Raw genomic sequence first — 27,369 nt, 5'->3', positions numbered from 1 at the left:
CAGAAATTCAGCTTGTATTTAGCACTCAGGCATTTCCCTCTGACCTTCGTAAGGGGATGCTATTTGTAGAGGCCAGTGTCACCAGTAACATCATTAAGAATAAGGGGGCAAATTGCATATGGGGTTTTCTTCATTTGCTCATCATTATTAAACAGATTTGATTGTTGAAAAAAACATTTATTGACTCAGTTTGTTCCACAACATGTGGATTCTAAAAACTGTCTAGGAAAGGGAGAGTGTAATTAAACACATATGAAAACTTGTATGAGTTATGTGAGTCTCCTTGTAGAGTGTTGCCGTTAACACTTAAAGAACATGTAGTTCATAGTAGGCACTTGGTAAATATTTATTGAAGGAACTAATGAAGAGGTCATCAGGTAGATGGAAGAGAAAGGCATTCTAATCAGATGGGGAACAAGCAAAGATTTGAGGAGCTACTGGTGCTCCAAGAGGAAGGATGATGTGTGTGTATTGGTGTGGGAGCACTGGGAACACCTGGTGAGAAATTAGTCTGGTTTGGTGAAATAGATTTAAATCAGATTTGCAGTGCTAGCAAAGGGAGTTTTATTTTACTGTGTTTTTTGCTTTTTAATTTTGTTTTATTATTTGTTTTTTAATTTCTTTGTCAGAAATGTGATCTCCACCTAAAGTGGAGTATAAAGTTAATACGTAGAAACACCAGCTCATTTGACACACGTCATCTTACCAAGTACCCCTAATAATCCTCTGAAGCAGTGTTCCCATTTTCCATATTACAAAACAGAAACCTGCTGGGTGTGGTGGCTCACGCCTGTAATCCCAGCACTTTGGGAGGCCGAGGTGGGTGGATCACATGAGGTCAGGAGTTGGAGACCGGTCTGGCCAATATGGTGAAGCCCCATCTCTACTAAAAACATAAAAAATTAGCCAAGTGTGGTGATGCATGCCTGTAGTGCCAGCTGCTTGGGAGGGTGAGGTGGGAGAATCACTTGAACCTAGGAGGCAGTTGCGGTACCTGAGATCCTGCCACTGCACTCTAGTCTGGGCAACAGAGCGAGAGACTCCGTCTCAGGAAAAAACAAACAAACGGAAACTCAGACAGTTGAGCCATTGGCTCAAGATCACTCATTAATGAAAGGAAACTCCAACTCTTCTTAATTAAGCAAAATCCCATTCTTTTTTCCTTTTTTTTTTTTTTGAGATGGAATCTCACTCTGTAGCCCAGGCTGGAGTGCAGTGGCATGATCTCAGCTCACTGTAACCTCCGCCTCTGGGGTTGAAGCAATTCTCTGCCTCAGCCTCTCAAGTAGGTGGGATTACAGGCACCTGCCACCACGCCTGCTAATTTTTGTATTTTTAATAGAGACGGGGTTTCACCATCTTGGCCAGGCTGGTCCTGAACTCCTGACCTCGTGATCTACCTGCCTCAGCCTCCCAAAGTGCTGGGATTACAGGCGTGAGCCACCGGGCCCAGCCAAAATCCTATTCTTAAGATTGGCAAGGAGGGAGAGTAGAGTATCTACATGGGGAGCAGAACCTCCTACCGGCAGTTCCTATTCTTTTCCCCAGGCTCATCTTCTCTTGGACGATCACTCCGCAGTCCCCATTCAGCCACATTGCCTCCTCATTTAGACTTGGGAGCACAGGGAGGACAGGCTGAAAGTCTTAAACAAACATTTAACATTTAGGAAATTAACATAGAGGCATTACCCATAAATTATTGTGAGTTGCCTTTAGTAGTGGGACCCCATGAAGATCCCTCTTTGCTTACCTCTGTCCTTCTTCATGTCACAGAGAAGATATTTAACTTCTACAACCATGAAGACCTTCAGAAGATGAAATTCCTGCCCAAGAGAGTGGATGCCCACAGAGACACTTGTTGTTTCATATTCTGCCTACTGAAGACTTACCTGTATTCAAGGTATTGGAGTACTCATCATAGTGCCTGCCACTTGGTAGAGTCTTATGCATATTAGCTACTATTAGGCACCTCAGTTTACATTTTTGACAATCAACTTCTCCTACAGTATTGATCCTGAGACATCATGCTTATTCTTGTGGCCCTAATGACTCAGTGTTTTATTCTGTTCTCATGCTGCTATAAAGAACTGAACTACCAGAGACTGGGTAATTTATGAAGAAAAAAGGTTTAATTGACTCACAGTTCTGCAGGCTTAACAGGAAACATGACTGGGAAGCCTCAGGAAACTTACAATCATGGCGGAAGGCAAAGAGTAAGCAAGCATCTTCTTCACAAGGTGGCAGGAAAAAGAGAGTGAAGTGGGAAGTGCTACACACTTTTAAACCATCAGATCTCATGAGAACTCACTCACTATCATGAGAGCAGCAAGGGGGATATCCATCCCCATAATCCAATCAGTTCCCACCAGGTCCCTCTTCCAATTTGACATGAGATTTGGGTGGGGACACAAATCCAAACCATATCACTCAGTGTGATAACCTTACCAATGTAAAGAGTCAATATTCCCATAAGTAATAGATACATAGACTAGCAATGGAGCCGTTTTATTATAGGATTATTAGGAGTTGAGGTTGAGGCTTAACCAGCCCTTTCTATTGAAAGGCCCCTTTTCCTGGCCTTTCATTAGAAAAGAGAGAGAAAGGGAAGAGAGAACTTATGTCTCAATTTGTGAATTTGTGAAGAACACCACAGCTGCTTAACAGCCTTCCTAGTGCATGGACATTTTCTTAGGCTTCTGAGATTACTTGGGGAAGCAACACTGAATGGCTATTAAAATTCTTTAGGAATCATGGAAAACTAGAAGAGTTTCAAGAGACAGGCAAATGTCTAATTTTCTGAAGAAGACACCTTTTACCTCCTCCATGGTAAGCTCCATTTCATGTCTTTATTAGCAAAAGTCTAATAAGGATTTGTTAAAAGATGGTTTGAAAACATCTGTACAGGAAACATGCACCTGCTAAAATCCAGCTCTCCAGAACTTAACAAGGACCAAGCTGGGCCAGATCAGCACTGTTTCTTTCGGGGGTAGATTGCCAGTTGGATTGCTCAGGAGGTCATGTATTTGCATCTCAGCCAAGATTCCTAACACAAATTGATTCTATTTTATTTCAGTGCCTGTTGTGTGCCAAGTCCTATGCTAAGCATTGAGAATTATCAAGCTAAAATGGCTCAGTTTTATGATAGCAAAATTATTCTATTTTTCTCAATAGATGCACACATAAGAAAGGTTGGAAATTCTGAAGTTAATAAAATTAATGTCTGATTTAATATATTGAATACACATACCTAGTTCCTGAGGCAATGCCCCCCTAGAGAGTGGTCTTTCATGGCATTTATCCAGGCTCTGCCCTGTCCTGTAAACATTAGCAACATTTTTGTGGTGATGTTTATATATTTTTGGATAAACCAAAAATGGTGAGAAAATGTTATTCATTGATGAAACTAGTCCAGAAAGATGATCCTTTTCTCTGACAAAGACCAAAATTGTAATAAATAGTAACAACAAAGTCTTATACTCTTTTCCCCTAATTAAAAAAAATCTACTTTAGTATATGCATGTGTTAAAGATTTAGTATTAATGCATGGAATTTGAACCATAAACCATTGAAATATAAATAATATAAATAAAATCTTCCTATCCAACAGATTTCTCCTTCTTTCCAAACAACAACACTGTCACCTACAACCACAACTGTACAACCACAGCAACCACAACCACACTAATCCATGGAGGGGGCGTGTGAGGGAGCAGTAAAACGTGTACAGGATGACCATTGCTCATTATTAAACCTCCATGTATTTTGTTCTAACAAATCTTTTCTTTTTTTTTCCCACTATCTCATGAACTCCTCAAAGTCAGGGCCTATATATTGTAACCTCAATAAAAATGCCTGGACTCTCAAAAGTCCACAATAAGCATTTCCTGAAGATGTATTCCCTTCCCCTGCAGAAAACTTAATTTGCTCTAATATTGCATTAATTATAGAATAGCATCTGTATTGTTTATATTGCTACTATAACAAATTATCCCAAAATTAATGGCTTAAAACAACACAGATTTGCTATCCTGCAGTTCCAGAGGTCAGAAATTCCACAGGGATCTCACTGAGCTCAAATTTGTGGACAGGGCTGCGTTCCTTCCTGAAGGCTCAAGGGGAGAATCTGTTTTCTTTCCTCTTCCTACTTCTAGATGCTCTCTATATTCCTTGGCTTGTGGTCCCCTTCCTCTGTCTTCAAACCAGCAACTGTCTGACCCTTTTGCTATGGTCACCTTTCTCTCTCTGGCCACTCTGCTAGGACAGGTTCCCGGGTTTTCATGTAAGGTTTGCTGTAATAAGATTGGGACCACTTGTGTGATCCAGGATATTGCCGTGTAAAATAACATATTCATAGATTAGGATTACGGCATGAACATTGTTGTGAGGCCATTATTACTCTTAGCACAGCATCCAGATAAGAACGGCAGTAGTGTTAAGCTGTTAGAATGTACCCAGAATATTTTACTATGTCTCACTTCAATCGAGCACTTGAGGATTGTAGGAAAGAACCAGAACAGAGAGGAGGAGGTTTGGAGTTGTACCAATCTCAAGGGCGTTTAAAGGAATAGAGTTTTGGCTTAGAAAAATATAGCTTAGACCTCTATATAGGGGTAGGGGAGGACTGTGATTGATGAGGCATGGGTGATGGCTGTCTTCAAAATATCAGAAGGTTCTGTCACAGACAGAGGATTGAAACTTGTGCTTCACAATCTCAAAGGACAGAATAGAAGAAGTACCTGGAAACTCCTAGGATGCAGCTTTTGGCAGAAAATCAGGCAGAGCTGTTATGGCTGTTGCTGATGTCCTTAAATGCCACAGGCTAGAAATGTCATAGCTTGATGGTGTGGCAAGTCTTATAAAAAATATTTAAGCATTAGATGAGGGATCAGCTCAGATGAACCCTTAACTTAAATCTAATCCTTAATGATTGTGTAACATTCTATATGGCTTAGAATTCTATTCATGTTTTTCTTTTTTTTTTTTTTTTTTTGAGAGTTTTGCTCTTGTTGCCCAGGCTGGAGTGCAATGGCATGATCTCGGCTCACTGCATCCTCAACCTCCCAGGTTCAAGCATTTCTTCTGTCTCAGCCTTCTGACTAGCTGAGATTACAGGGGCCCGCCACCATGCCCAGCTAATTTTTTGTATTTTTAGTAGACATGGGGTTTCACCATGTTGGCCAGGCTCCTGACCTTCACCTGCCTTGGCCTCCCAAAGTGTTGGGATTACAGGCGTGAGCCAGCGCGCGCGGCCTTATTCATAGCTTTTGAATACCTCCGATTGCATATAGCTACAGCCTAACAGGGCCCTACATCTTTACTGAGGATCTTTTTGTTCTCACAAAATCCATTGTAAGGATCTATCCCATGCCACAAAAAAGAAGGGGTGAAGAAAGCTGGTAGAGTTGAGATGCCCCTTGGAAGATTAAGTGGTCCAGATTATTGTTGAGAATATAAAAACAGTAACCAAAGGAACGGTGCAAGATTTTAAATGCACACAAATACTTAGAAAAATACTCTCCTCTGGCGTATCAGACATAAAAGCAAAACAAACAAATAAGCTGTAAAGAGTTAAGGCTCGAAGAAAGCGTAGATTCATTGCTATTAGGTGGTCTGTGTATTAAGTGTGATTCATATTTTGAGAAAGTTAGATATTTTAAATTGAAGGAACAAGAAGTAGATCGGGTTATTTCATCTTAATTCAGGAAATAATACATTTTTGAGACTTTTTTCATCAGTCCACTTTGGGGATGATTATTTGGAATAACTTGTATAAGACTCCTGAGGCTGCTGCAGAAAGTGTTGTTTTTATGTCACTAGTATATGCTGCATAAAAGCTCTTCTTTATACTTTCAAGAATCACATTACCATGAACATTCTTGACCTTTTAAGTGTACATCTGAATGTTTAGATTATAAATGTGAACTGTACTGTATTATGTTAGACTATTTGACCAAAAATGTATTTTCTACCACAAAAAATGTCCAAAAGGAATTAAGTTAATTACAACTTCAATTGTATTCAAGATCGGTCTTTGTGGTTCTTTATATCTGTGATTTATATATCTTCAAAGAGAGTCTTAAGTGTCTTTGGGATTGTAATGGGCATTCTAGACTAAGAGGAGGTTGTTCAGACACTTAAGATTTGGGGCCAATGCTTTCAATGATTTCATAGCCATTCCATCTTCTTTCTACTTCTGTGGATTACCCAACAGCAGTAATGATAATCTGAGCCAGCTCCTGATACTTCTCTCTATGGTCAAGAGAAGGTCAGCTATTTTTTGATCCCCATGGGAGAAAGACAGCTCCTCAATCACTATCTTAAAATAGCCAGCAATTCTCAGCTGCTGGGCTGGAGTCCCTCCAGGGGAGAGTAAAGGGAATGTGAATCTGCCGGTGGGGCGTGAGCGAGAAGCCACCACAACATGAGCTAGGACAGCCTTCCCAAGAAGATTCTGCCAACTCAAAAATATTCTTCTTCTTTTTTTTTTTTTTGCTGTTGTTTATGAGAAACTAGGTGTCTTACCATTTTAAAATTTCGTATTTTATTTAAAAGGAAACCAGTGAATTGAAAATGAGACTAAATATTGCTATCTTCTTTGGAGCTCTCTTTGGTGCTTTGGGGGTGTTACTCTTTTTGGTGGCTTTTGGATCGGATTATTGGCTTCTTGCAACTGAAGTGGGGAGATGTTCAGGTGAACAGAATGTGAGTCTCTTCTTCAAAATAGTGATGCACATGGTAGTTATGAAGATAGCCTTATGTATGCTCTTGAAATCAGAGAATAGTAGTGGAGTGTCTATTTCTTCATAGAAGAGATATGTAGAAAGCTACTGAGCTTCGTTATTTGGGATAAAATACATGTCCTTAAAAATTTACTGGCTGTAATGATTTTGATTATATTTCTTGTATTGATGGCAAGTTACTTCATTTTGTTCTGTGCAGATAGAGAACGTCACTTTTCACCATGAAGGGTTCTTCTGGAGGTGTTGGTTTAATGGGATTGTTGAAGAGAATGACTCCAATATTTGGAAGTTCTGGTACAGTAAGTACAATTTAGCTTTATTTTCCCTCTTGTCTGTAAAATAAAAATGAACAGTTTCTTACATAGTATATATCACTTCTAGCAGACTGGATTGTCTGGATTGTGAGTTACAAAATCTCAGTTAGATGTCTAAAAGGTTCATCATGTAGAGAGTCCTTTTCAGTAAGTAGACATGGCTATAGGAATAATTATTTTATCTTTTAGCATAAAACAGGAGTCTGAATATTTGTGGCAAAACTGAATTATCCATTGTTTCACTGCTCCTGTTTAGAATACACTAACTCTAACAAAAAGAACAGGTATTGTCTATAGCATTTTTTCAAGTGTCTGTGAATACTATGTTGCAAATAAATAAGATTTTTTTGCTATCAGCCCTTGAAATCTCAAATGTAAAAATCCATATATAGAGATGTATTATTTTATATTCATAACTTCAAAGTTAACAGTATCTTTTTTTTTTTAAAAAAAATGAAACTTAATTACCAGCCATGGCAGATGAAAGCTTATATTATTTGAGCTTTAACCAAGTTTGTTGGCACTATCAAGAAATGCCTTGCTTTTGATGTTTGTGTTCTCATTGAAACTTTAAAGTTCTTTTTTAAGGTAGCCTAACTTTTAAAAACTATAATGCATTCGTTCAACTCTATTCTTTATATTGAATTAATCTTTGAAAATCAATTTATCGAAAATAACTAGCACTTATTTCATTGTATTCAACAATGAAAGGGCTGTTTATTAGCCTAAAGCTTATTGAGAATTGAAATTATTAGTTACCTTATCAAAAATCAAAGTATGGTATTTACATAATAGTCAGGATTATGGAATATTTAATAAAAATAGGAGGTCCCTGAAGACTTAAGCAAGCTGGTGGTAAGTTGGCATATATAAGGAACAAAGTAGTGATGAAGCAGCCTTTTGAGGCAAGTACCTGATAGACTATCTTACAGTGGGTTTGGGGGCAGGAGAATAAGCATACAACTTGCCAGTGGAAATGATTTAGACTTTGGTAAAGGGAAGTAAGTCAGACTGTGCAAGAGGAAGATTTTGCCAAGAACTTAGAGAAAGAAAGAATATTTCGATATTTCAGTTCACCTTAAAGTGTACATATAAAAATTTTAAGTTTTCAGACAACATAAAAGTGCCTTCTTGTGATGTTTTAAAATATTAAAAATTTATTTGAATTATTGCATAACTTATCATTTGCATCTTCCCTAAAATAAAATGGATAGAGAATTTTATTAATTTGAACTAATCAAGGTTAAACCTAAGTTTATTAGATTTTTAAAACAGTTATTTCTTATTCCCTACTGTGTGCTAGACACTGTTGGGTACTGGAGAGTATGTGAAAAAAGATGAAGTGTGGTACCTTAAATCGTAAGGTGATATAAAGGGCATTTGCATTTATTCCATTGAATTATGTCATGTAGCTAGATGTTCTGGATGAATCCACCTTCCAAGTATCATTGTGCATCTTGATATGAGTTTCCTAGAAGGCCTTCCTCCTCACAACAATTCTCTGAATTTGCTGATGGAACCAATAGTTTTATTTGGCTTGTGTAACCCTTGTGCTCTGTATTTCTGTTCCATTAAGGATAAGTCATCACTGAGCTTTTCAATAACAAGTGCCATTGTTTTGCTCTCCTTCCTAGCCAATCAGCCACCGTCCAAGAACTGCACACACGCTTACCTGTCTCCGTACCCCTTCATGAGAGGCGAGCACAACTCGACCTCCTACGACTCTGCAGTTAGTAAGTACCCTCTGTCCTCAGCCTACCTCTGAAAGGGTCTTATCTTTCTGAAGGATGCCCAGATCAAAATTGTTGTGAGCAATTAAAAATCAATTTAAGATTTGTAATTTCAATATTTTTTGATATCTGTTAGATTAAAAAATGTTATTTTTAATGTGCCATTTATAATTTTAGAGAACATAACTCTGATCTAAAAGTAAAGTCATTGTAATTTACTAGCTGCCTATAAAAGGATTTTTAAATGTATTTTCCTATAGGAAGATAGTAATATTTATTAAGAAGAACTGCTTCGTAAGGTTTTAACAGACCTAAAACAAGTCCTACAGTTGAAAATATTGTAATATACATCATACTTCTAAAACTTTTTTGTCATCATTACATGAGATTATAACATGTAAATATATATAATATGTATATAATAAATATATATGATATAAATATACAATTATGCTACTATATGCATATAAAATGACTGAACTCTGTGTGTGTAATATCCCATAGGAGAAAGACAGATATCATTAACTTAAAATCACATTAAAAACATGAAATTTGTAATAACTTGCTAAGGATTGGCACAGACTATCAATGTCATATATAGAACAAAAAAGTGTTTTGCAAAAAGAATAGCTATTATATTTAATGTTCTCAATAAATTAATATTAGGGTTCTCCAGAAGAAAGAGAAACAATAGAACACATAAATATATATTATATACACACATACATGTATATACATATGCATGTGCACATACACATACACACATAAAGAGAGAGTGTGAGAGAGTGATTGTGAGGCCTGGTAAGTCTGAAATCTACAGCGCAATTGGCAGTCTGGAGATTCAGGTCAGAGCTGATGTTGCAGTCTCCAGTCTGAAGGCTGGAGACTCCAGCAGAATTTTTCTGCTGCAGTCTGGAAGCTGACTTTCTTCTTCCTCTAGAAACCTGTTTTTCTCTTTAGGACTTCAACTGATTGGATGAGGCCCACTCATAGTATTGGGTAGGGAGTAATCTGCTCTGCTCAAAGTCAAGGGATTATAAATGCTAATTGCATCTAAAAATACCTTCACAGCAATATTAAGCTGGTATTTGACCCAACAACTTGGCACCATAATCCAACCTAGTGGATATATAACAATAACCATCACAGAACTCAACACATCTTTACATGTAACTATTTTTCGTCTTTCTGTTAAATACGTAATTCCATATATTATAATTTTGTTTTACTTTTGTCAAAGAATGTAGCATTTGCTTGTATGACATCATTAATAGGACACTTATAAAGAGGGTATGAGGTCTGGATAGGGAAAGAGGTGAGCTGACCCACAGCTGTGCTTGTCCACCAGGGTTCCTTGGGTTCGAAGGACTGGGACCATTTTCCTTGAAAACATGTGTGGTATGGATCCTCCTTCCCATTAAAAACTGCAAAAGGCACCTCACTCACATTTGTCAAAACCTTTGTGTCATGTTGAATGGACTTACAAGCCTACCTGTGACTAGTAAGAGAAGAGATAGATGGCATAGGAAAGAATAGGAGAAACTTTTGTTTTACAGACAAGTTAGAAAACGATGCTCCTTCCCTAACATTCCTGCTTTTATAAAATGAACCGAAAAGTAATATAAGGTTGGCTTTCCAGAACATTAGGTATTAGCATAAATATTAGTATTGTTGTTATTCATATAATGAGGTCCTGTGATAAGATAGGTATTGTAGGCACCGTATATTTTAAAATGATCACATATTTGAAAAGCCTGCACTTCAAGGAGATATTGGAGAACTTGAAAAACAAAGTAACATAATCTGTGCATAATAATTATGACGGAGATGGATTGTAAATACATGTCAGAAAAATTATACTGCAATTACACTTAGAATTATTATGTAGCACTGCATTTAATTAGTGAGTCACTTTTTTGATCTAGTGACAAAACCAAATCCAATTTTTAAAAATTATCAGATTCCTCATTGGCACACATATTGGAACTTATTTACTTTCAGAAACTCTGTCAATCACTTTAAGTAAAAATGATTGAGATGTGCAAAGATGTCTTCTACAACAGAAATACTATACTCAAGTTTCATTCATGCCCATAATAATATACAAGGAAATTTGATATTATGTTTGTTAAATTTGGGGGTTTTTTTGTTTCTTTCCTGTATCCAAGAAAATGGTATAGATTTCATCGGAAGCTTTGTACCTAACTTTTCAGTATGGTTTCCTAGTTAATGAGACTATGTATCCTTCACTGTGCTTTAGAGCCACTATTAAGTTTCATGTAGCTTCACAGTTACCCAACATCAGATACTTGCCAGGTCACCTTTGGTAAAGTGAAAGTATCATTTAGAAATTCTGATGTATTGTGGCCTGGCAAATTATTGGTGAAATGGCTTTGTAGTGTCCTGAGTTTTTACAATTGCAGTTAGCCAATATTGAATTTAGTGAAAATAATATAGTGGTGTATAATTTTTCTGGAGTAACAATTTTAGAATTATAGGACACTACCAATGAAATTATTCTTTTATAATAAGGAGACTGGGAATTAGAGAAATCATGTGACTCTGTCTTCATACAGCTGCTTATTGGCAGAACCAGTGCAAAGAACCAAGTCTCTGGCTTTTGTTTTATCGATAATCTAATAAACTACAATGAATGAAAAGGCTAATTGTAGTGCATACTATTAAAGATATAAGTCTTTTATTTGTATCTTAACAAAAGAACAAATTAAACTTACATTGGCTCTTTCTACCTTTATATTCGAACCTGACTTGTGTTTATAATCAGTTCTAATTCAGTGTTTTCTTTCATTTAAAAGAATCTCAAATACATATTCTGAAATTCAGTTATCCTCAAATCTAGTTATTTGAATGACTGGCCAAGCCTGGTGAGGGTGGTCTAATTCGCAGAATTGCTTTTGAGGTAGGCTTGTGTATTTCTAAGTCCATTAAACAATTCTATTACCTTTGGAGACTTGTCAGAGTCTAGATTTTCTGGTTTGTTTCATGTTTACATTCAGTCACAGTTCACTTGTTTGGTATCATTTGGCAATGATGTACTGAACATAAATGAATTTTCAAGACAATTCAACCCTGAGAGAATTAATTTTTTGCTTTCTCAGTGTCCCCATAGCCTTTGATGACCCCTCTATCAGAGTGCTCATTATGCTTAACTGGAATTGTTTGTTTACTTCAGTTCCTTCATTATTTATTAGAGCTCTCCAAAGCATAGTTCCTGGTAATTACTAGATGCTTAAAAATATGTCTAGAATGACTTTATGCAAAATTACAGTTACTATTTTCTGCAATAAACTAGTTTGATTTTATTTTTCCAAGTGGAAATGTTTAGAAACTCAATTGCATACTTTTAATTTCTTCTGAAGCAGAATGCAATGAACACAATTTCATCTTTTCGTGATGAGTGGGAACAAATATATACTTACAGGGGTGAGCTATCTGACCTTCTTTAAGGTACTCCATCTCAGTATCTGTCCCCTTGCTCCAGGACCTGCCGTAAACTTCCCCAAATGCTGTTCCTCTCTTCCTTCCTCCTCCTCTGTTCATTTTTCTAACAGAGCGGGTTTATCTCCAGCTAGTTCAAACTTCAGTTTCCCAAGGAAGACTTCCTTAACTGCCCCTACCCCACTGGTACATGCATTGGGCCATGCTCTCCTTTATAAAACCCAGTCTTTAATTTGATAATTCATAGCACAGTTTTAAATTATTTACTCATGTAATTATCTTGTTCATATACTTTATTTCTAGTTCAATTGTTCCAAGCTCCATGAGAGTGGGAGTCTTGTATGTTTCACTCACTATTGTATCCACTGTAGACCAAAAGCTGAATGCATATTTTGGGGAGACTTCATTATTACACTGTACTGTGGTATTAATACTGATGCCCTAAGTCACTATTGATGTGCAGAATTTCTTTAGCCCTTTACTAAATGGACCTGCACAGCTCTTTAAAAAATTTGTTTGGCCAGGCATGGTGGCGCACGCCTGTAATCCCAACACTTTGGAAGGCTGAGGCAGGCAGATCACTTGAGGTCAGTTAGAGACCAATCTGGCCAACATGGTGAAATCCTATCTCTACTAAAAAAAAAAGAAATACCAAAAAAAAATTAGCCATGTGGGGTGGTGCACACCTGCAATCCCAATTACTGGGGAGGCTGAGGCATGAGAATTGCTTGAACCTGGGAGGTGGAGGTTGCAATGAGCTGAGATCATGCCACTGCACTCCATCCTGGGCAACAGAGCAAGACTCCATCTCAAAAAAAATTTTTTTTTGCATGTTTTTTGTAGTTTTTGGTATTCCACATTATTTTCACCTGCCAGCTGTTTTTTGCTTTTATTGTCAATGTTTATTTATCTAGTACTATTTTCTGGTCTTTTCTTCCTTCACCCTTATAAAAGTGTAAGCTGAAGTGAATGATGTGAGGCTACAAGCAGGGAGGCAGCGAGGCAAGATGTTAGTTGGCAATGCATTAGGCTGCAAGTAACAGAAACCAAAAAGGTTATTTTTCTCCTGGAACAAGAGGGTCAGAAGCAGCTTCCACAATGATGCTGCCGGGAACCCAGGCTCTGTCAACTGTTTCTTCTACTATCCTTGGAGGTGGACAGTCACCTTCATGCTCTTTCATCCTCAGAAAAGAGGAAGTGCTTCTAGAATTTAACAGTCAGTTTCTGCCAATGTTTTACTCATCAGAACAATGCCACATATCCCTCTGGTTGGGACATGTTGTTTTGGGCTCTCTAGCAACACAGAAGGGAAAGGAGAAAGCCTGGGAGTGAATGAAAATCAAAATCATTCAGTGAATCAATATCATCAGGGGTTGAACAAAGGTGGGACAGGAAAAATGAAAAGGAAATAAAGAATATAATTGATATGTGAGGAGTTAACATGTAAAATTGGTAGCCAAACAAAAAAGAGCTGGAGGGATCAAGGATGATGAAGAAGTTTCCTTTTCAAATAGGTGTAATTCAGTTTAAATAACATACAGTAAAAAGTAATGTGGACACACACCTTCGAACAATAGGTATTATTTTAGTGAGTTTTTAATCCTTTTATATGCATATTATATTCTGTTTTAATCATCATAAATACACGTCTATCTTGCTTTTCTATTTTTATGTTAGCACACATTTCCCCATGTATTTGCTTAGTGATTTCTCAAATTTTAAACATGTTAGTTGCTACCTCTACATCAAAAATAACTCTATGTATGTAGCATTTTTTTATAATTTGTATTTACTCTTTGGGTTATATTTCCAAAAGTGTGAATAGTGAATCAAAACATAGGAATAAGTTTTCTTTGATGTTGTTGTTGTGCCATACTATAAAATTGCTTGCCAACTGGTACTAAACTGTGAATTACTTTCAACTAAGAAAATTTGGTAAGGTGGACAGAAATCTGAGAGTTAAGAGGAGGGGGCATGTTTTGAAATAGAGCATGGTGATTTACTTTGGTTTGGACATATTAAACTTGAGTTGATGGTGGAATACCAGTTTGTAATAATAATTCAGCAAGTAGCTTGATATGCAAAACTGGTTTTCCTGAAAGCCATTAATTATCATAGTTGATACTGATGAGAAATTGCAGAGGTGATTTTTGATTTCAAATATAATCTTTAAGGAAAACAATCATAGGAAAGAAGGCAGTAAAATACCAATTATTCTTAGGGGAAGAAGAGAAGAAGAAAGACAGCCCACAAATGTGGGAGAGAAAGAAGCATTAAGAAACAAGTCAGTGAGCAGTCTGCTGCATTTTCTTGGGAAAGAGGCAGTGCTCTTCAATGTCAAACACAGAATGAATGGACATGAGAAGCAGGCAGGAAGGAATTGGATCATAAGCCAATGATGCAAAAGTTCTTGGGGCCCAGTAGCTCCGTCTTCACCAAGGGCTCAGCTACAGACACCCATTAAAGTCTCCTTGTTCCAGGCACCTACTTCTATCCTAAATCCACCTAACACTTCCAGATCATCTGCTGTGTATCCCATCCTGCTTCACTGCTCATTCTCTTAGACAGAACATCAGGACTCTGTCCTCTTTACCCTGCAATGCTCTTCCTCCCTCAGGGATCCCATTCCATTTTCCTGTACATTTTGTCACCTGAGGATCCTCCTGAGAGCCAAACCCTACCTCAGGCTTCCTCCTTTCTTCTGTTCTCACAGGAAGAGAGGTCAGACAGTAGTGATCTCACAAAGGGGTGGTATCAGAATGATGGGAATGTGAAACCGCACACTGGGATGCTTGAGGAGTGAGCAGTGAGGAAGTAGAGACCTTTTCAATCAGCCAACACTGCAGCTTGGAATAGCCACCAACAGAGCACAGCATGGCAGAGGGTACAGAGTCCTTATAAAAACAGCCACATCCACACACAACAACTTGCTTTACCATACAAGGCAAAATAAAATACAAACATGAATGTCCTTACATTTGACAGTTTGAAACAGCACAGGAAGAATTAAGATTTGAGTCTAGAGTTTATATAAATGTAAATTCCTAAATAATTTAGGAGGCACATCAACCTGTTGTAGGTATCTAATCTCATTGAGATACCCCCACCTCAGCCCCACCCTGGCTTGCAGATCCATTACTCTGTTATAGCTCGGTCTTATTTATCAGTTTTTTGGGTGTTCATATACGGGGATTCTGGACATTGTCCTAAATACAGCAAATCACTCCAAATACTTCCACTTTGTTTTAGTTAGCTAGAAAAAACTATGCACCACAAAATTTAATGGAAAATGCAATTTAGCCTCCTTTTCCCGTAAATGTCAAGTACTTAGATATTTGGAAATGCCTAACATCAACTTAATTTCCTGGTATTCGTTCAGACATTTGGGATCACACAGCCATCACCACAGACACAGTATCACGTTACAGGAGTGGCTGCAGTTCCTGAATAACAGCTGACTTTCATCTGGGACCCCAGCCCAGGCTCCATTGCATGCAGGCTTGGGGCCGCTCCCAGGGTGGCTCACTGGACTTCCACACACTCCAGCTCTTGAGGGTAGAGTTGGCTTGAAAGTTCTAGGGCGCAACATCAAGGCTGTACTTAAAAATCACCTTTTTTCAGACAGTGCCATTTTGTGTTCTGTACAATTTATTTCTGGGCTTCTGAGAATTGGTTGGCAGTTTATGTAATATCCCTGCAGCGATGAGAGGCAATCGCTTTCTGAAAACAAGACCTGTGATTATCCCAGCAGCATGGCCTGGGTTCTCTTCGCAAAGGACAGGCTTCCACCTCCACGGAGGCTTCAGGAGATCCCTGAAGATGCCCGCCACACTCAGAAGCAGAAATCTCCTCTCACGCTAGGAATCCTGATGTGTACAGCAGGATTTCTCAACCTTGGCACTATGGACATTGTGGGCCAGATAATTCTTTGTTGTGGGACTGTCCTGTGTATTGTGGGATATTTAGTAGCACCCCTTGCCTCTACCCAGTAGATCCCAGTTATGATAACTAAAAATGCCTCCAGACATTGCCAGGCGTCCTGGGTGTGGGTGGGCACAAAATCACCCTCTAATGAGAATCACTGAGGCCATCTAGACATTTAGTCCCAAAACTGCTAACCCAGGCCCAGGATCTTCTTTGAAATTATACTCATGCAGCTTACACTGTGTGCTCAGCTCCAGGTCTGGGCCAGAACACACACAAGAATAGCTTCCTTCCACTGCCTTCTTTCATGCAGGGTATTCAAATCCCAAAGGAGCAAGGAGCTGTCTGGGCCTCTCTTATCTTGAAGCATTATTGCTTCTGCCTGAAACTTTGGACCTTTTCTTAGGAGAGAGCATCAACTAGAACCAGGGAAAAGAAATTATTGAGTGCCTGCTGTATACTGAGCACTGTTGTGCATGCTTCAGAATCAGCCCTAAATTCTTGCCCTCATGGGACTTTCATTATAGCAGGGAGGCTAAAAATAAACAATAAGTCAGTCAAGCACTTGGAAGAAACTAAAAGATGAGAGGGCTGTGTGTGTATGGAGGGGACTTCTACACTAAGTAGGGTGACCAGGGAGGCCTCATGAACAGGTGAGGTTTGTTTTGAGATAGACATCCCTGGGTTGAATGTGGGTCCTGCCATCCCATGAGCTGTTTTGGAAGCTCCTCTAGTCCTTCTTTCAGGGACTAGATAGATGCTGTCGCGTGTTTAGCACAGGGACTGGCTCATCATAAGGGTTCTATGGGGGTAAAAGCTGGGCTTCTGGTCTGCTTTCATCACCTGGTGTCATCACTTTGTCTAAGAGCACTCGGGCAGGCTTCTTAATCTCCACCAACAGGTTTGTAAAAGGGAGATGAGAATAGTTTCAACCTCACACAGTTGTTTTCAAAATGAACAGACATCATAATACAAATGCTTGGCAGAGTCGTTGCCAGGTAGTTGGTGTTCAATACATGTCAGCTATTCTTATGATGATATACCAATTTAGAGCACCAAAAATAAGACATCATTAGGGCACATAAATTCATCATAGCTTCTCCCTAGTGAAACACTTTCTGCTCTCTGAAGGGTGTGTGTGTGTGTGTGTGTGTGTGTGTGTGTGTGTGTCCACATAAGGCATTTGGCAGACTTTCCAGCCAAGAATTAGTGTTTCATAGACACATGTTCATTATTGTCATTATCACTGTCATCCTAGTACATGGTAGTTAATATTATGCCATCTGTACTGACCAAGATATGCCACTCTTTAGCTGGTAATTGTGATTAAAATTTATTCAGCAAATATTTTTTGAGCACATACTATATGCCAGACACTTATTTTAGGTTCTGGGGAACAGTAGTCAAAAAAAAAAAAAGGATAAAAGTTCCTGCCCTCAGGGGGCTGACATTTGGGTGAGGGGAGTCAGACGAAGCAACATAGCTTGGCCAATTACACAGTAGTTAGAAGATAAATGCTCTGGAGAAACTCAAGACATGGACAGGGCTGGAGACTAAGGGGGTGGATATAAATAAGAACTCTGTAATGTGGCCAGAGGAAAGCACATCTCTGACATTGGAGTGGAAACCAGAAGAAAGCGAGGGAGCGAGCCATGCAATGAGAAGAAGGGTGTTCAAGACAGAGGGAACACTGCAAAGGCTCAGAGGTCAGGGCATACTTGATGGGTGACAACAACAGAAGCGAAGGTGGACAGCTGGCAAAGAGCAAGCGAGGGGAGCATAGAAGACATGGTCACAGAGGCAGCTGGGGAGGCTGAGCTATTGAAAAGACATCGGCTCATCCTCTGAATGAGATGAGAGGGGGAACTAAAGAATGCTTCCAATCTGATATATTATACAATAACCTCTCCAGCTTGTTGTATCATTGGCAGCCCATGGAAAGGCAAGGGAGGAATCAGAGAGTCCTTTTAGGAGATTTGATGTATTCCAGATGACTAGGACCAGGATATTAGGAGGTAAAAATGTGTCTCATTCTAACACAGTCCTATTAAAATTATTTAACTACCAGAAGGGAATCTATCCAATGGACATCACCTGTAAAAAACAAAACAAAATAAAACACCAAAAAACCGTGTATGTATGGGCTGCTGTATACTTTAAAATACCAGTTCTGGAATTTTTTTAATTTTAGATTTTTTAAAAAACTATTTCATTTTAGAAAATTTTAGATTTTCACAGAAGTAAAGAGTATGAGGAACTCATATGTTACCATCACATAAATTTAATAATTATCAACATATCTTATTTATACATCTATATAAATCTATGTAAATAATCCACACTGAATTATTTTAAAGCAGATTCCAAACATCATATGCTTTCTACCGTAAATATGTCCATATGTATCTTTACAGATTCTGCACACTCTGATGTTTTTTAAACTTTCTTTCTTTCTTTTCTTTTTCTTTTTTGAGACAGATCTCACTCCCAAGCTGGATGAAAGGTGTCTTGGCTGACTGCAACAATTCTCCTGCTTCAGCCTCCTGAGTAGCTGGGATTACAGGTGCATGCCAGCATGCCCAGCTATTTTTTTTTTTTTTTTTTGTATTTTCAGTAGACGGGGTTTCACCGCGTGTTAGCCAGGATGGTCTTGATCTCCTGACCTCGTGATCCGCCCGCCTTGGCCTCCCAAAGTCCTGGGATTACAGCCATTCCTTAGGTCTTACAGATTTCTCTCCCACATTTTCTTCTAAAAGGTTTATGAATTACACTTAAATTTCTGATACATTTTCAGCTAATTTTTGTATAAGATGTGAGTCTCACTCTTTTTGGAAGGTGTATGTCTAGTTGTTCCAACACCCTTTGTTAAAAAGGCTGTCCTTCCTGCATTGAGTTGCGTTTGCATTTTTGTCAAAAAATAGTTGATCCTACTTGTATGGGACTAACTTTTAGATTCTGGATTCTGTTTCATTAATCTATGTCTCTATTCCTCTGCTAGTACCACATCAATTTAATTATTTATCTATCTAGTAAATGTTGAAATTAGATAGAGTGATTCCTCCCATTTTCTTCTTTTTTTAAAAAAATTGTTTTACTTAGTCTAGATTATTCATTTTATTTAGTCTAGATTATTTGACTTTATAAATTTGAGAATAATCTTGTCTATATATCTACAAAAAACCTTGCTGACACTTTGGTATGAGTTATGTTAAACCCACTTGGGGGGAATTGGTGTCTTCATTATGTTCAATCTTCTAATCCATGGACACGGTTTATCCCTCTGTTTATTTAGGTCTTCTTTGATTTCTTTCATCAGTATTTTTTTTAATTTTTTTAATTTTTTAATTTTTTAATTTAATTTTATTTATTTTTATTATTATTATACTTTAAGTTTTAGGATACATGTGCACAATGTGCAGGTTTGTTACATATGTATCCATGTGCCATGTTGGTGTGCTGCACCCATTAACTCGTCATTTAGCATTAGGTATATCTCCTAATGCTGTCCCTCCCCCCTCTCCCACCCCACAACAGTTCCTGGAGTGTGATGTTCCCCTTCCTGTGTCCATGTGTTCTCATTGTTCAATTCCCACCTATGAGTGAGAACATGCGGTGTTTGGTTTTTTGTCCTTGTGATAGTTTACTGAGAATGATGGTTTCCAGTTTCATCCATGTCCCTACAAAGAACATGAACTCATCCTTTTTATGGCTGCATAGTATTCCATGGTGTATATGTGCCACATTTTCTTAATCCAGTCTATCATTGTTGGACATTTGGGTTGGTTCCAAGTCTTTGCTATTGTGAATAGTGCTGCAATAAACATATGTGTGCATGTGTCTTTATAGCAGCATGATTTATAGTCCTTTGGGTATATATAGGTTTTAGCACACAAATACTATGTGTTTTGTTGTATTTACATCCAATGAATTCATTTCTGGAGCAATTGTAAATAATATTGTATTTTAAATTTCATTCTCCACGTATTTATTGCTAGTATATAGAAATGAAATTCAGTTTTTTTAAAAAAGAATAAAACTTTTAACAGTAGTTTTATATTTACAGAAAAATTGAGTAGAAAGTACAGAGGGGTTCCCATCCCACCACCTACACAGTTTCTCCTATTATTAACATCTTGATTTATCTTGGTACATTTGTTACAATCAGTGAGCCAACATTGATCCATTGTTATTAACTAAAGTCAGTAGTTAACATGAGGATTCACTCTTTGTGTTAGGCATTGAATGAGCTTTGACAAGTGTATAATGGCATGTATCCACCATAGTATCATACAGATTAGTTTCATTACCCTAAAAATCCTCGATATACTGTTTATTTATCCCTTTCTGCCCCCAAACCATGGCAGCCACTGATCTTTTTGCTTCATAGTTTTACCTTTTTCAGAATGTCATATAGTTAAAATCACACTGTATGTGGCCTTTTCAGATTGGCTTCTTTCACTTAGTAATATGCATTTAAGGTTCCTCCATGTCTTTCCATGGCATGATAGCTCATTTCTTTTTTGTGATAAGCAATATCTCATTAGTGGGTGTATCATTGTTTATGCATTCATCTATTGAAGCACATCTTAGTTGCCTGTAAGCTTTGGCAATTATTAATAAAGTCTCTATAAACATTTGTGTGCAGGTTTTTGTGTGGACATAAGTTTTCACCTCTGGGGTAAATACCAAGGAGTGCAATTTCTGGATCATATGGTAAGAGCATGCTTAAAGAAGCTGCCAAGCGGTCTTCCAAAGAGACCACACCATTTTGCATTCTCACCAGTAATGAATGAGAGTTACTGTTGTTCTTTATCCTTGTCAGCATTTGGTGTTGTCAGTGCTTTTGGACTTAGCCATTCGAATAGGTGTGTAGTAGCATCTCATTGTTTTAATCTGCAATTCTCTAATGACATATGATGTTGAACATCTTTTCTCATGCTTATTTACTATCTGTATTTCTTCTTTTGTGAGGCTTCTGTTAAATTCTCCCAGTTTCAAATTGGATTGTTTGGTTTTTTATTCTTGAATTTTAAGGTTTCTTTGCATATTTTCAGTACCAGTCCTTTATTGGATACATGTTTTTTTTTTTAAAAATTATCCCAGTTTGTGGCTTTTCTTTTCATTTTCTTAACAGTGTCTTTCACCGAGCAGAAATTTTAAATTTTAATAAAGTCTAGTTTGTCTTTGTTTTTTTTCTTGGGTGATGCTTTTCATATTGTATCTAAAAAGTCATTACCCAACCCAAGATTCTGTAGAGTTTCCCTTATTTTCAAGGAGTTTTATGGTTTGGCATTTTACATTTAGATCTATGATTTATTTTGAGTCAAATTTTGTGAAAGGTGTAAGATCCGTGTCTAGGTTCATTATTTTGCATATGGATTTTCAATTGTGTCAGCACTATTTATGGAAAAAGCTACTTTCTCCATTGAATTCCCTTTGACTCTTTGTCAGATTAGTTGATTATATTTGTGTAGGTCTCTTTCAGGGCTCTCTTTTCTGTTCCATTGATCTATTTATTCTTTTACCAATACTACAGTTCCTTTGTTATTCTAGCTTGATAGTAAGTATTGAAGTTGGATTGTGTCAGTCTTCTTTGTTTTTCTACTATGATAGATTTTTAAATGTTTAGCTTGCTTTCCTGCAAATATGCTGAATTTACTTATTAGTTCTAGAAATTTCTGGAGATTTTTGGAGATTTCCTACATAGATAATCATGTCATTTGCAAATAGGGACAATTTTATTTCTTCTTTCTTATTTAAATATCTTTTACTTCCTTTTTTTTTTTTTTTTTTTTTTTTTTGCCTTATTGCACAGACTGTGACTTCCAGTACTATGTTTCTGTAATTGATTTCTAGTTCATTCAATTGTGGGCAAAGAACATAATCCATATAATTTCAATTCTTTTAAAATGGTTGAGATTTGTTTTACAGCTTGGGATATGATCAGTATTGGTATATGCTCCTTGATGCTTGAAAAGAATGCATATTCTGTAGTTTTATTGTGTTCTATAAATGTTGGTTAGTTAGATCCTGTTGGTTGATGATGTTGTCTAGTTTTTCTATATATTTTCTAATTTTCTGTGTAGTTGTTTCATCAACTAGTAAGAGAGAGGTGTCAAAGTCTTCAATTAAAATTGAGGATTTGTCTGTTTCCCTTTTCAGTTCCATCAGGTTTTGCTTCACATGTTTTATAGCTCCGTTCTTTTTTATACATACACATCAAGGATTGCTATGTCTTCTTAGTAGATTGAGCTTTTTATCAATATATGATGTTTTTAGTAGTTTTCTTTGTGGTGAAGTCTACTTGATCTTATATTAATATAGTGACTCCTACGTTCTTTTAATTAATATTTGAATGATATAACACTTTTTCATTCTTTACCTTCAACTTACCTGTATCACCAAATTTGAAGTGAGTGTCTTATAGATAATGTATAGTTGGGTGATTTTTTATAAAAATCTGGTCTGGGAAGCTGTGCCTTTAGTTGATGTATTTGGACCATTTATATTTAATATTATCATTGATATGTTATGGCTTAATTCTATCATATTGATTTTTGCCTTCTATATTTCTCTGCTTTCTTTTTCTGCCTTCCTAGGGGTTACTTGAAATATTTTTAGAATTCTGTTTTGATTTATCTATAGTGGTCTTGAATGTATCTCTTTGTATAACTTCTATAATCATCGGTTTAGCTATTACATCATAAATACATGTTATTATGGTCTATCGATGTTGACATTTACCAATGCAAGTAAAGTACAAAACTTTGCCTTCTTTATGTTCCTTTACCCTCTAGCAATTATAATTCTCACATATTTCTTCTACGTATGTTGAGAACTGCATGCAACATCTTACTTTTTTTGCTTCAATCATCAAACATCGTTTAGAAAACTTAAGAGGAGGAAGAATATATGTTGTATTTACCCGTATTTTTACTCTTTCCATTGTTTTTGCTTCCTTTCTGGTGTTTTTCTATTATTTTGCTTTTGTTTAGAAAACTCCTTTTATCTTCCTAGTAATTCTGTTGGTGACAAAACTTAGTTTTCATTCATCTGAGGATGTCTTGATTTCTCTTTCATTCCTGAATTATATTTTTTGCTAAGTATAAAGTTTGGGGTTAACAATTTTTTTTCTTTTAGTGCTTGAAAAATGTTATGCCACTTTTTCCTGACCTTCATGGTTTCTGATAAAATATCCACTGTCATTCAAGTTGTATTTCCCTCTATGTAAGGTGTTGTTCCTGCATCCCTGCTTTCAGGATTTTTCTTTGCCTTTAGTTTTAAGAAGTTTAATTATCACGTTTTGATATGTATTTCTTTGGGTTTATCCTGTTTGGACTTGCTTAGCTTCTCAATACTTTAGATTTATGTCTTTTGATGACTTTGGAAATTTTCAGTCATAATTTCCTTGAATACTTTTTCAGCCCTATCCTATTTCTTCTGCTCTTCTGAGATTTAGGAGACGTGAATGTTAGACCTTTTGTTATAATTCTACAGGTCGGTCAGTTCTTGTTCATTTTTTAAGTCTATTTTCTTTCTGCTTTTTAGATTGGATAATTCTCATTACTCAGTCTTGAAGTTAACTTACTGTTCTCTCTGTCCCCTTCATTCTGCTGTAAAAGACATATGTTAAGGTTTTCATTTTAGTAATTATATCTTCCAATTCTAAAATTTCCATTTGGTTCTTCATACTTTCTAATTTTTTTAATTTGGTTCAAGGCCAGGCATGGTGGCTCATGCTTGTAATCTCAGCACTTTGGGAGGCCGAGGCGGGTGGATCACCTGAAGTCAGGAGTTCGAGACCAGCCTGGCCAAAATGATGAAATCCCGTCTCTACTAAAAGTACAAAAAAGTTAGCTCAGTGTGGTGGCGGGTGCCTGTAATCCCAGCTACTCGGGAGGCTGAGGCAGTAGAATTGCCTGAACCCAAGGAGTGGAGGTTGCAGTGAGCCAAGATTGCGTCATTGCACTCCAGCCTGTGCAATAAGAGTGAAACACTGTCTCGGGGAAAAAAAAAGAAATTTGGCTCAAGCATTTTCACATTTGCCATTGAAGCCTTTTTTTTTTTTTTTTTTTTTTTTTTTTTTGGATCATGGCTATTTCAAAATCTTCATCAAATAGTTTCATCATCTCTGACATCTCAGCATTAGTGTCTAATGATTATTCTTTTTCACTGAAGTGGTGATTTTCCTGGTTCTTGGTATCACTAATGATTTTTTATTGAAGCCTGAACTTTCTGAATATTATAAGACGTTGGATCTTATTTAAATCTTTTGTTTTAGTTGGCTTCCTTTCATACCCCTCCAGTGAAGGAAGGAGTAGGCATTGCCTCATTAATTCCAGGCACCCCCAAGCCTCTTCTGTTACCTGTGGTAGAGAGAGGCTCCCTGTTGCTGCTGAGTGCTAGTGAGGGTTCTGGCCTCCCATGATGCTTCCTCTGATACCAACCTCATTGGGCAAGACCTCATTACAGTTCTAACCATAGCTTCTGCTGACAAAGGTGGTGGTGGGGGGACATTACGCAGTGGGGGTGGTGAGTGACCCTCCACTAGGCCTCCTATGACACCACTCTAGTTAGGAGGGGCTACCTCATTTCTACCTCTTAGGAGTAGAAGTCTTAGCACCTTATATGGTCTCTACTATCACTGTGGAGGGTGACCTCATGGCCACTCTGCAGGGATGAAAGTCCAGCCTCCTTATTCAGCTTTCTCTGATATGACCTGGTCTTGTGGGGGTGGAGGGGATGTGGTTGAGACACCTTGTTACAAACTGTGGAGGAGAGAGTGTACACTCTCAGTTTTTGCTTGTAGTGGTGGGACTGCAGTATTTTGTAGTGTTTGGTCAAAGTAGAGGGGTTATTTTCTAAAAGTTTTTTGCCTTGGCATGCTATCCTTTACCTGATCCTTTGGATGGGCATTTTGTTTGTTTTTTAATCTGTGCCCATTTTTTATTCTGGCTTGCTGGCTTTTCCATCACTAAGTCTTAAATACATGGGCAATAAGAAAACCCAGGAAACTCACCAGGCACAGTGCTGTTCCTTGGGTCTCAAAGTCCCTTGCCAGCCTGTCTTCTGCTCTCCTCCTTCTAGAGACTTCTTATGCTTGTTTTATAGAAAATGTCCAGAGTTATTAGTTGTACTTACCAGAAGGAATAGGGACAAGTGTGTCTACTTCATTTTCCTGGGAGCAGAAGTTAACTTTATCTGGTTATATTCTGAAGGAACAGCCGACTGGATTAACTGATGGGCTGGGTTTGGGGTGTAAGGGAAAGAGCAGTCATTAATGACTGTTTTTTGTCCTTAGCAATTGGAGGGGTGGAGTTGCTATTAGTAGAGTTGGAGAAGGAAGACTGAGATTGACCTGATTTTTAGGAGGATGATTTGCAGTTTTTGAACATGTTATGTTTAAGATACATAGTGGAGTTTTGTAGCCTTTTGGATTGCAGAGTCTGGAGTTAAAGGTGGAGGTCTGGGCAGGAACTGTGCATTTAAGCATCATGGCATGGAGGTTATAAAGCTGTGGGATAAGACTAAACCACATGAGAGTGAGTGCAGAGAGAAGGGAGATCAGTGACTGAGCCCTAGGATGCTTCATTGTTACAAGGTCAGGGATAAGGGCAGGGGCCAGCAAAGGAGACTAAGGATGGGCAGTCGGGAGGCAGGAATCATGATGAATGTTTTTCTCAGGGCAGGGAATGATGAGATGGGCCAAATACTGCTGAGAAGTAGAGAAAGGCGCAACCGAAATCTGATCCTTGGATTTAGTAGGTTGTCCAGAGCAATGTAGAAAAACGTTTGACCTAACGTTTTGCCTCATGGGATTTTTATTTATCAAGCTCACCAACACATTTTAGATCATTCATAAAAGGTAAACGTTAGTACTGCTTGAACTCCAGTGCTGGGATGAGGAATTTGACCCAGTGAAATTATCAACAATTAGAGCCATAAACTGCTCAAAGGCACCATAGTAATTTCATCAAAGCTATTTATTTTTTCTTGTTTCTTCTACTTATTGAAGCCTACTAACATATTGGCCCGGCGTGGTGGCTCACACCTGTAATCCCAACACTTTGGGAGGCCGAGGCAGGCGAATCACCTGATGTCGGGAGTTTGAGACCAGCGTGGCCAACATGGCGAAACCCCATCTCTACTAAAAATACAAAAATTAGCCAGGTGTGGTGGCTGGTGCATGTAATCCCAGCCATATGGTAGGCTGAGGCAGGAGAATCACTTGAGAGGCAGGAGAATCGCTTGAACCCGGGAGGTGGAGGTTACAGTGAGCCAAGGTAGCGCCATTGCACTCCAGCCTGGGTGACAAGAGTAAAACTCCATAAAAAAAAAAACAAAATAAATAAAACTCTACTAACATATTGATAATTTATAAAATAGAAAAATAATTTTTATTTGCTATTTTATAAAAATTATTAAAACCACAATAAATGACTTTATTTCATTTTTATTTCAAATTAAATGAAATGATGAAAACATATATGGGGCTCATATTTTATTCAATCACACTTTACTTTTTATATGTTGCCCCCTTGAATCTTAATACACTACCTCATAGTAGTACATCAGGACTCACTTGAAAGCCAAGGATTTCATCTGAAGCTAAGGAAACAAAGAAGTTTGGTCTCTCACCCAAAGATCAGCAAGCTGCCTCCATTTCCATAACTTTTTTCGTAGTCAACTTTAGTAACATTTTAAAAATATTTATGTTTCGTGTTCCTCATGAGCAATAGTCACTTTAAAACAAGATCTATTTGTTAATTAGGGAAGATTTGGTAAGCTCTATTATTTTACTTTTTAGTTCTGTATAGAGCATCAATATCTTTTTTTTTTTTTTTTCTATTTAGAAACAAGTTTGGAGACATGGGGATAAAATTACAGTGACTTTTAAGTGTTAATATTTTTAAAAATAATTGATTTTTATCAGGTGCTTTTCCTAGTACCCAAATTCATTGCTTCAAGTCTGTACATAGCCAAGGCCAAGGCTGTTATTTACACCAATAAACCATAGATTTAATATTGTTAAGGAAAGTGAAATGTCTTACGGAAAGCAAAGTGTTAACTTGTTTCCAGAGCAACAGCTGTTGTTATGCACTATGGAGGGTATTTGCTGTAACAGCTTGCTATGTTGAGTAGCTAGAGAGGAAGTCTTCCAAAGATATATCCTATCACTGCAAATAAATAAGAAAAATGAAA

General features: G+C 37.5%; 1 protein-coding gene across 3 annotated transcripts in view; it reads left to right on the top strand.

Moving 5' to 3' along the window:
• TMEM182 (transmembrane protein 182) overlaps window positions 1-27,369 on the top strand; it is an 81,232-nt gene that overhangs the window by 19,038 nt on the left and 34,825 nt on the right. The window contains exons 1-4 of one of the 3 annotated variants that reach the window (XM_032177325.1): window positions 1,774-1,900; window positions 2,746-2,826; window positions 6,940-7,039; window positions 8,689-8,787. In XM_032177325.1, coding sequence (XP_032033216.1) covers window positions 2,785-2,826; window positions 6,940-7,039; window positions 8,689-8,787 — 241 coding nt within the window. In that variant the 5' untranslated portion in view covers window positions 1,774-1,900; window positions 2,746-2,784. Of the gene's footprint in view, window positions 1-1,773; window positions 1,901-2,745; window positions 2,827-6,570; window positions 6,703-6,939; window positions 7,040-8,688; window positions 8,788-27,369 lie in introns of those variants that run through there. The other 2 variants (XM_032177324.2, XM_032177326.2) reach the window with 2 other exon arrangements.

This window comes from Hylobates moloch, unplaced genomic scaffold (genome assembly GCF_009828535.3).
Source record: "Hylobates moloch isolate HMO894 unplaced genomic scaffold, HMol_V3 SCAFFOLD_15, whole genome shotgun sequence".
Taxonomy (NCBI): Eukaryota; Metazoa; Chordata; class Mammalia; order Primates; family Hylobatidae; genus Hylobates; species Hylobates moloch.
The sequence above is the reverse complement of the archived record's forward strand: the minus strand, read 5'-3'. Positions and strand labels throughout refer to the sequence as shown.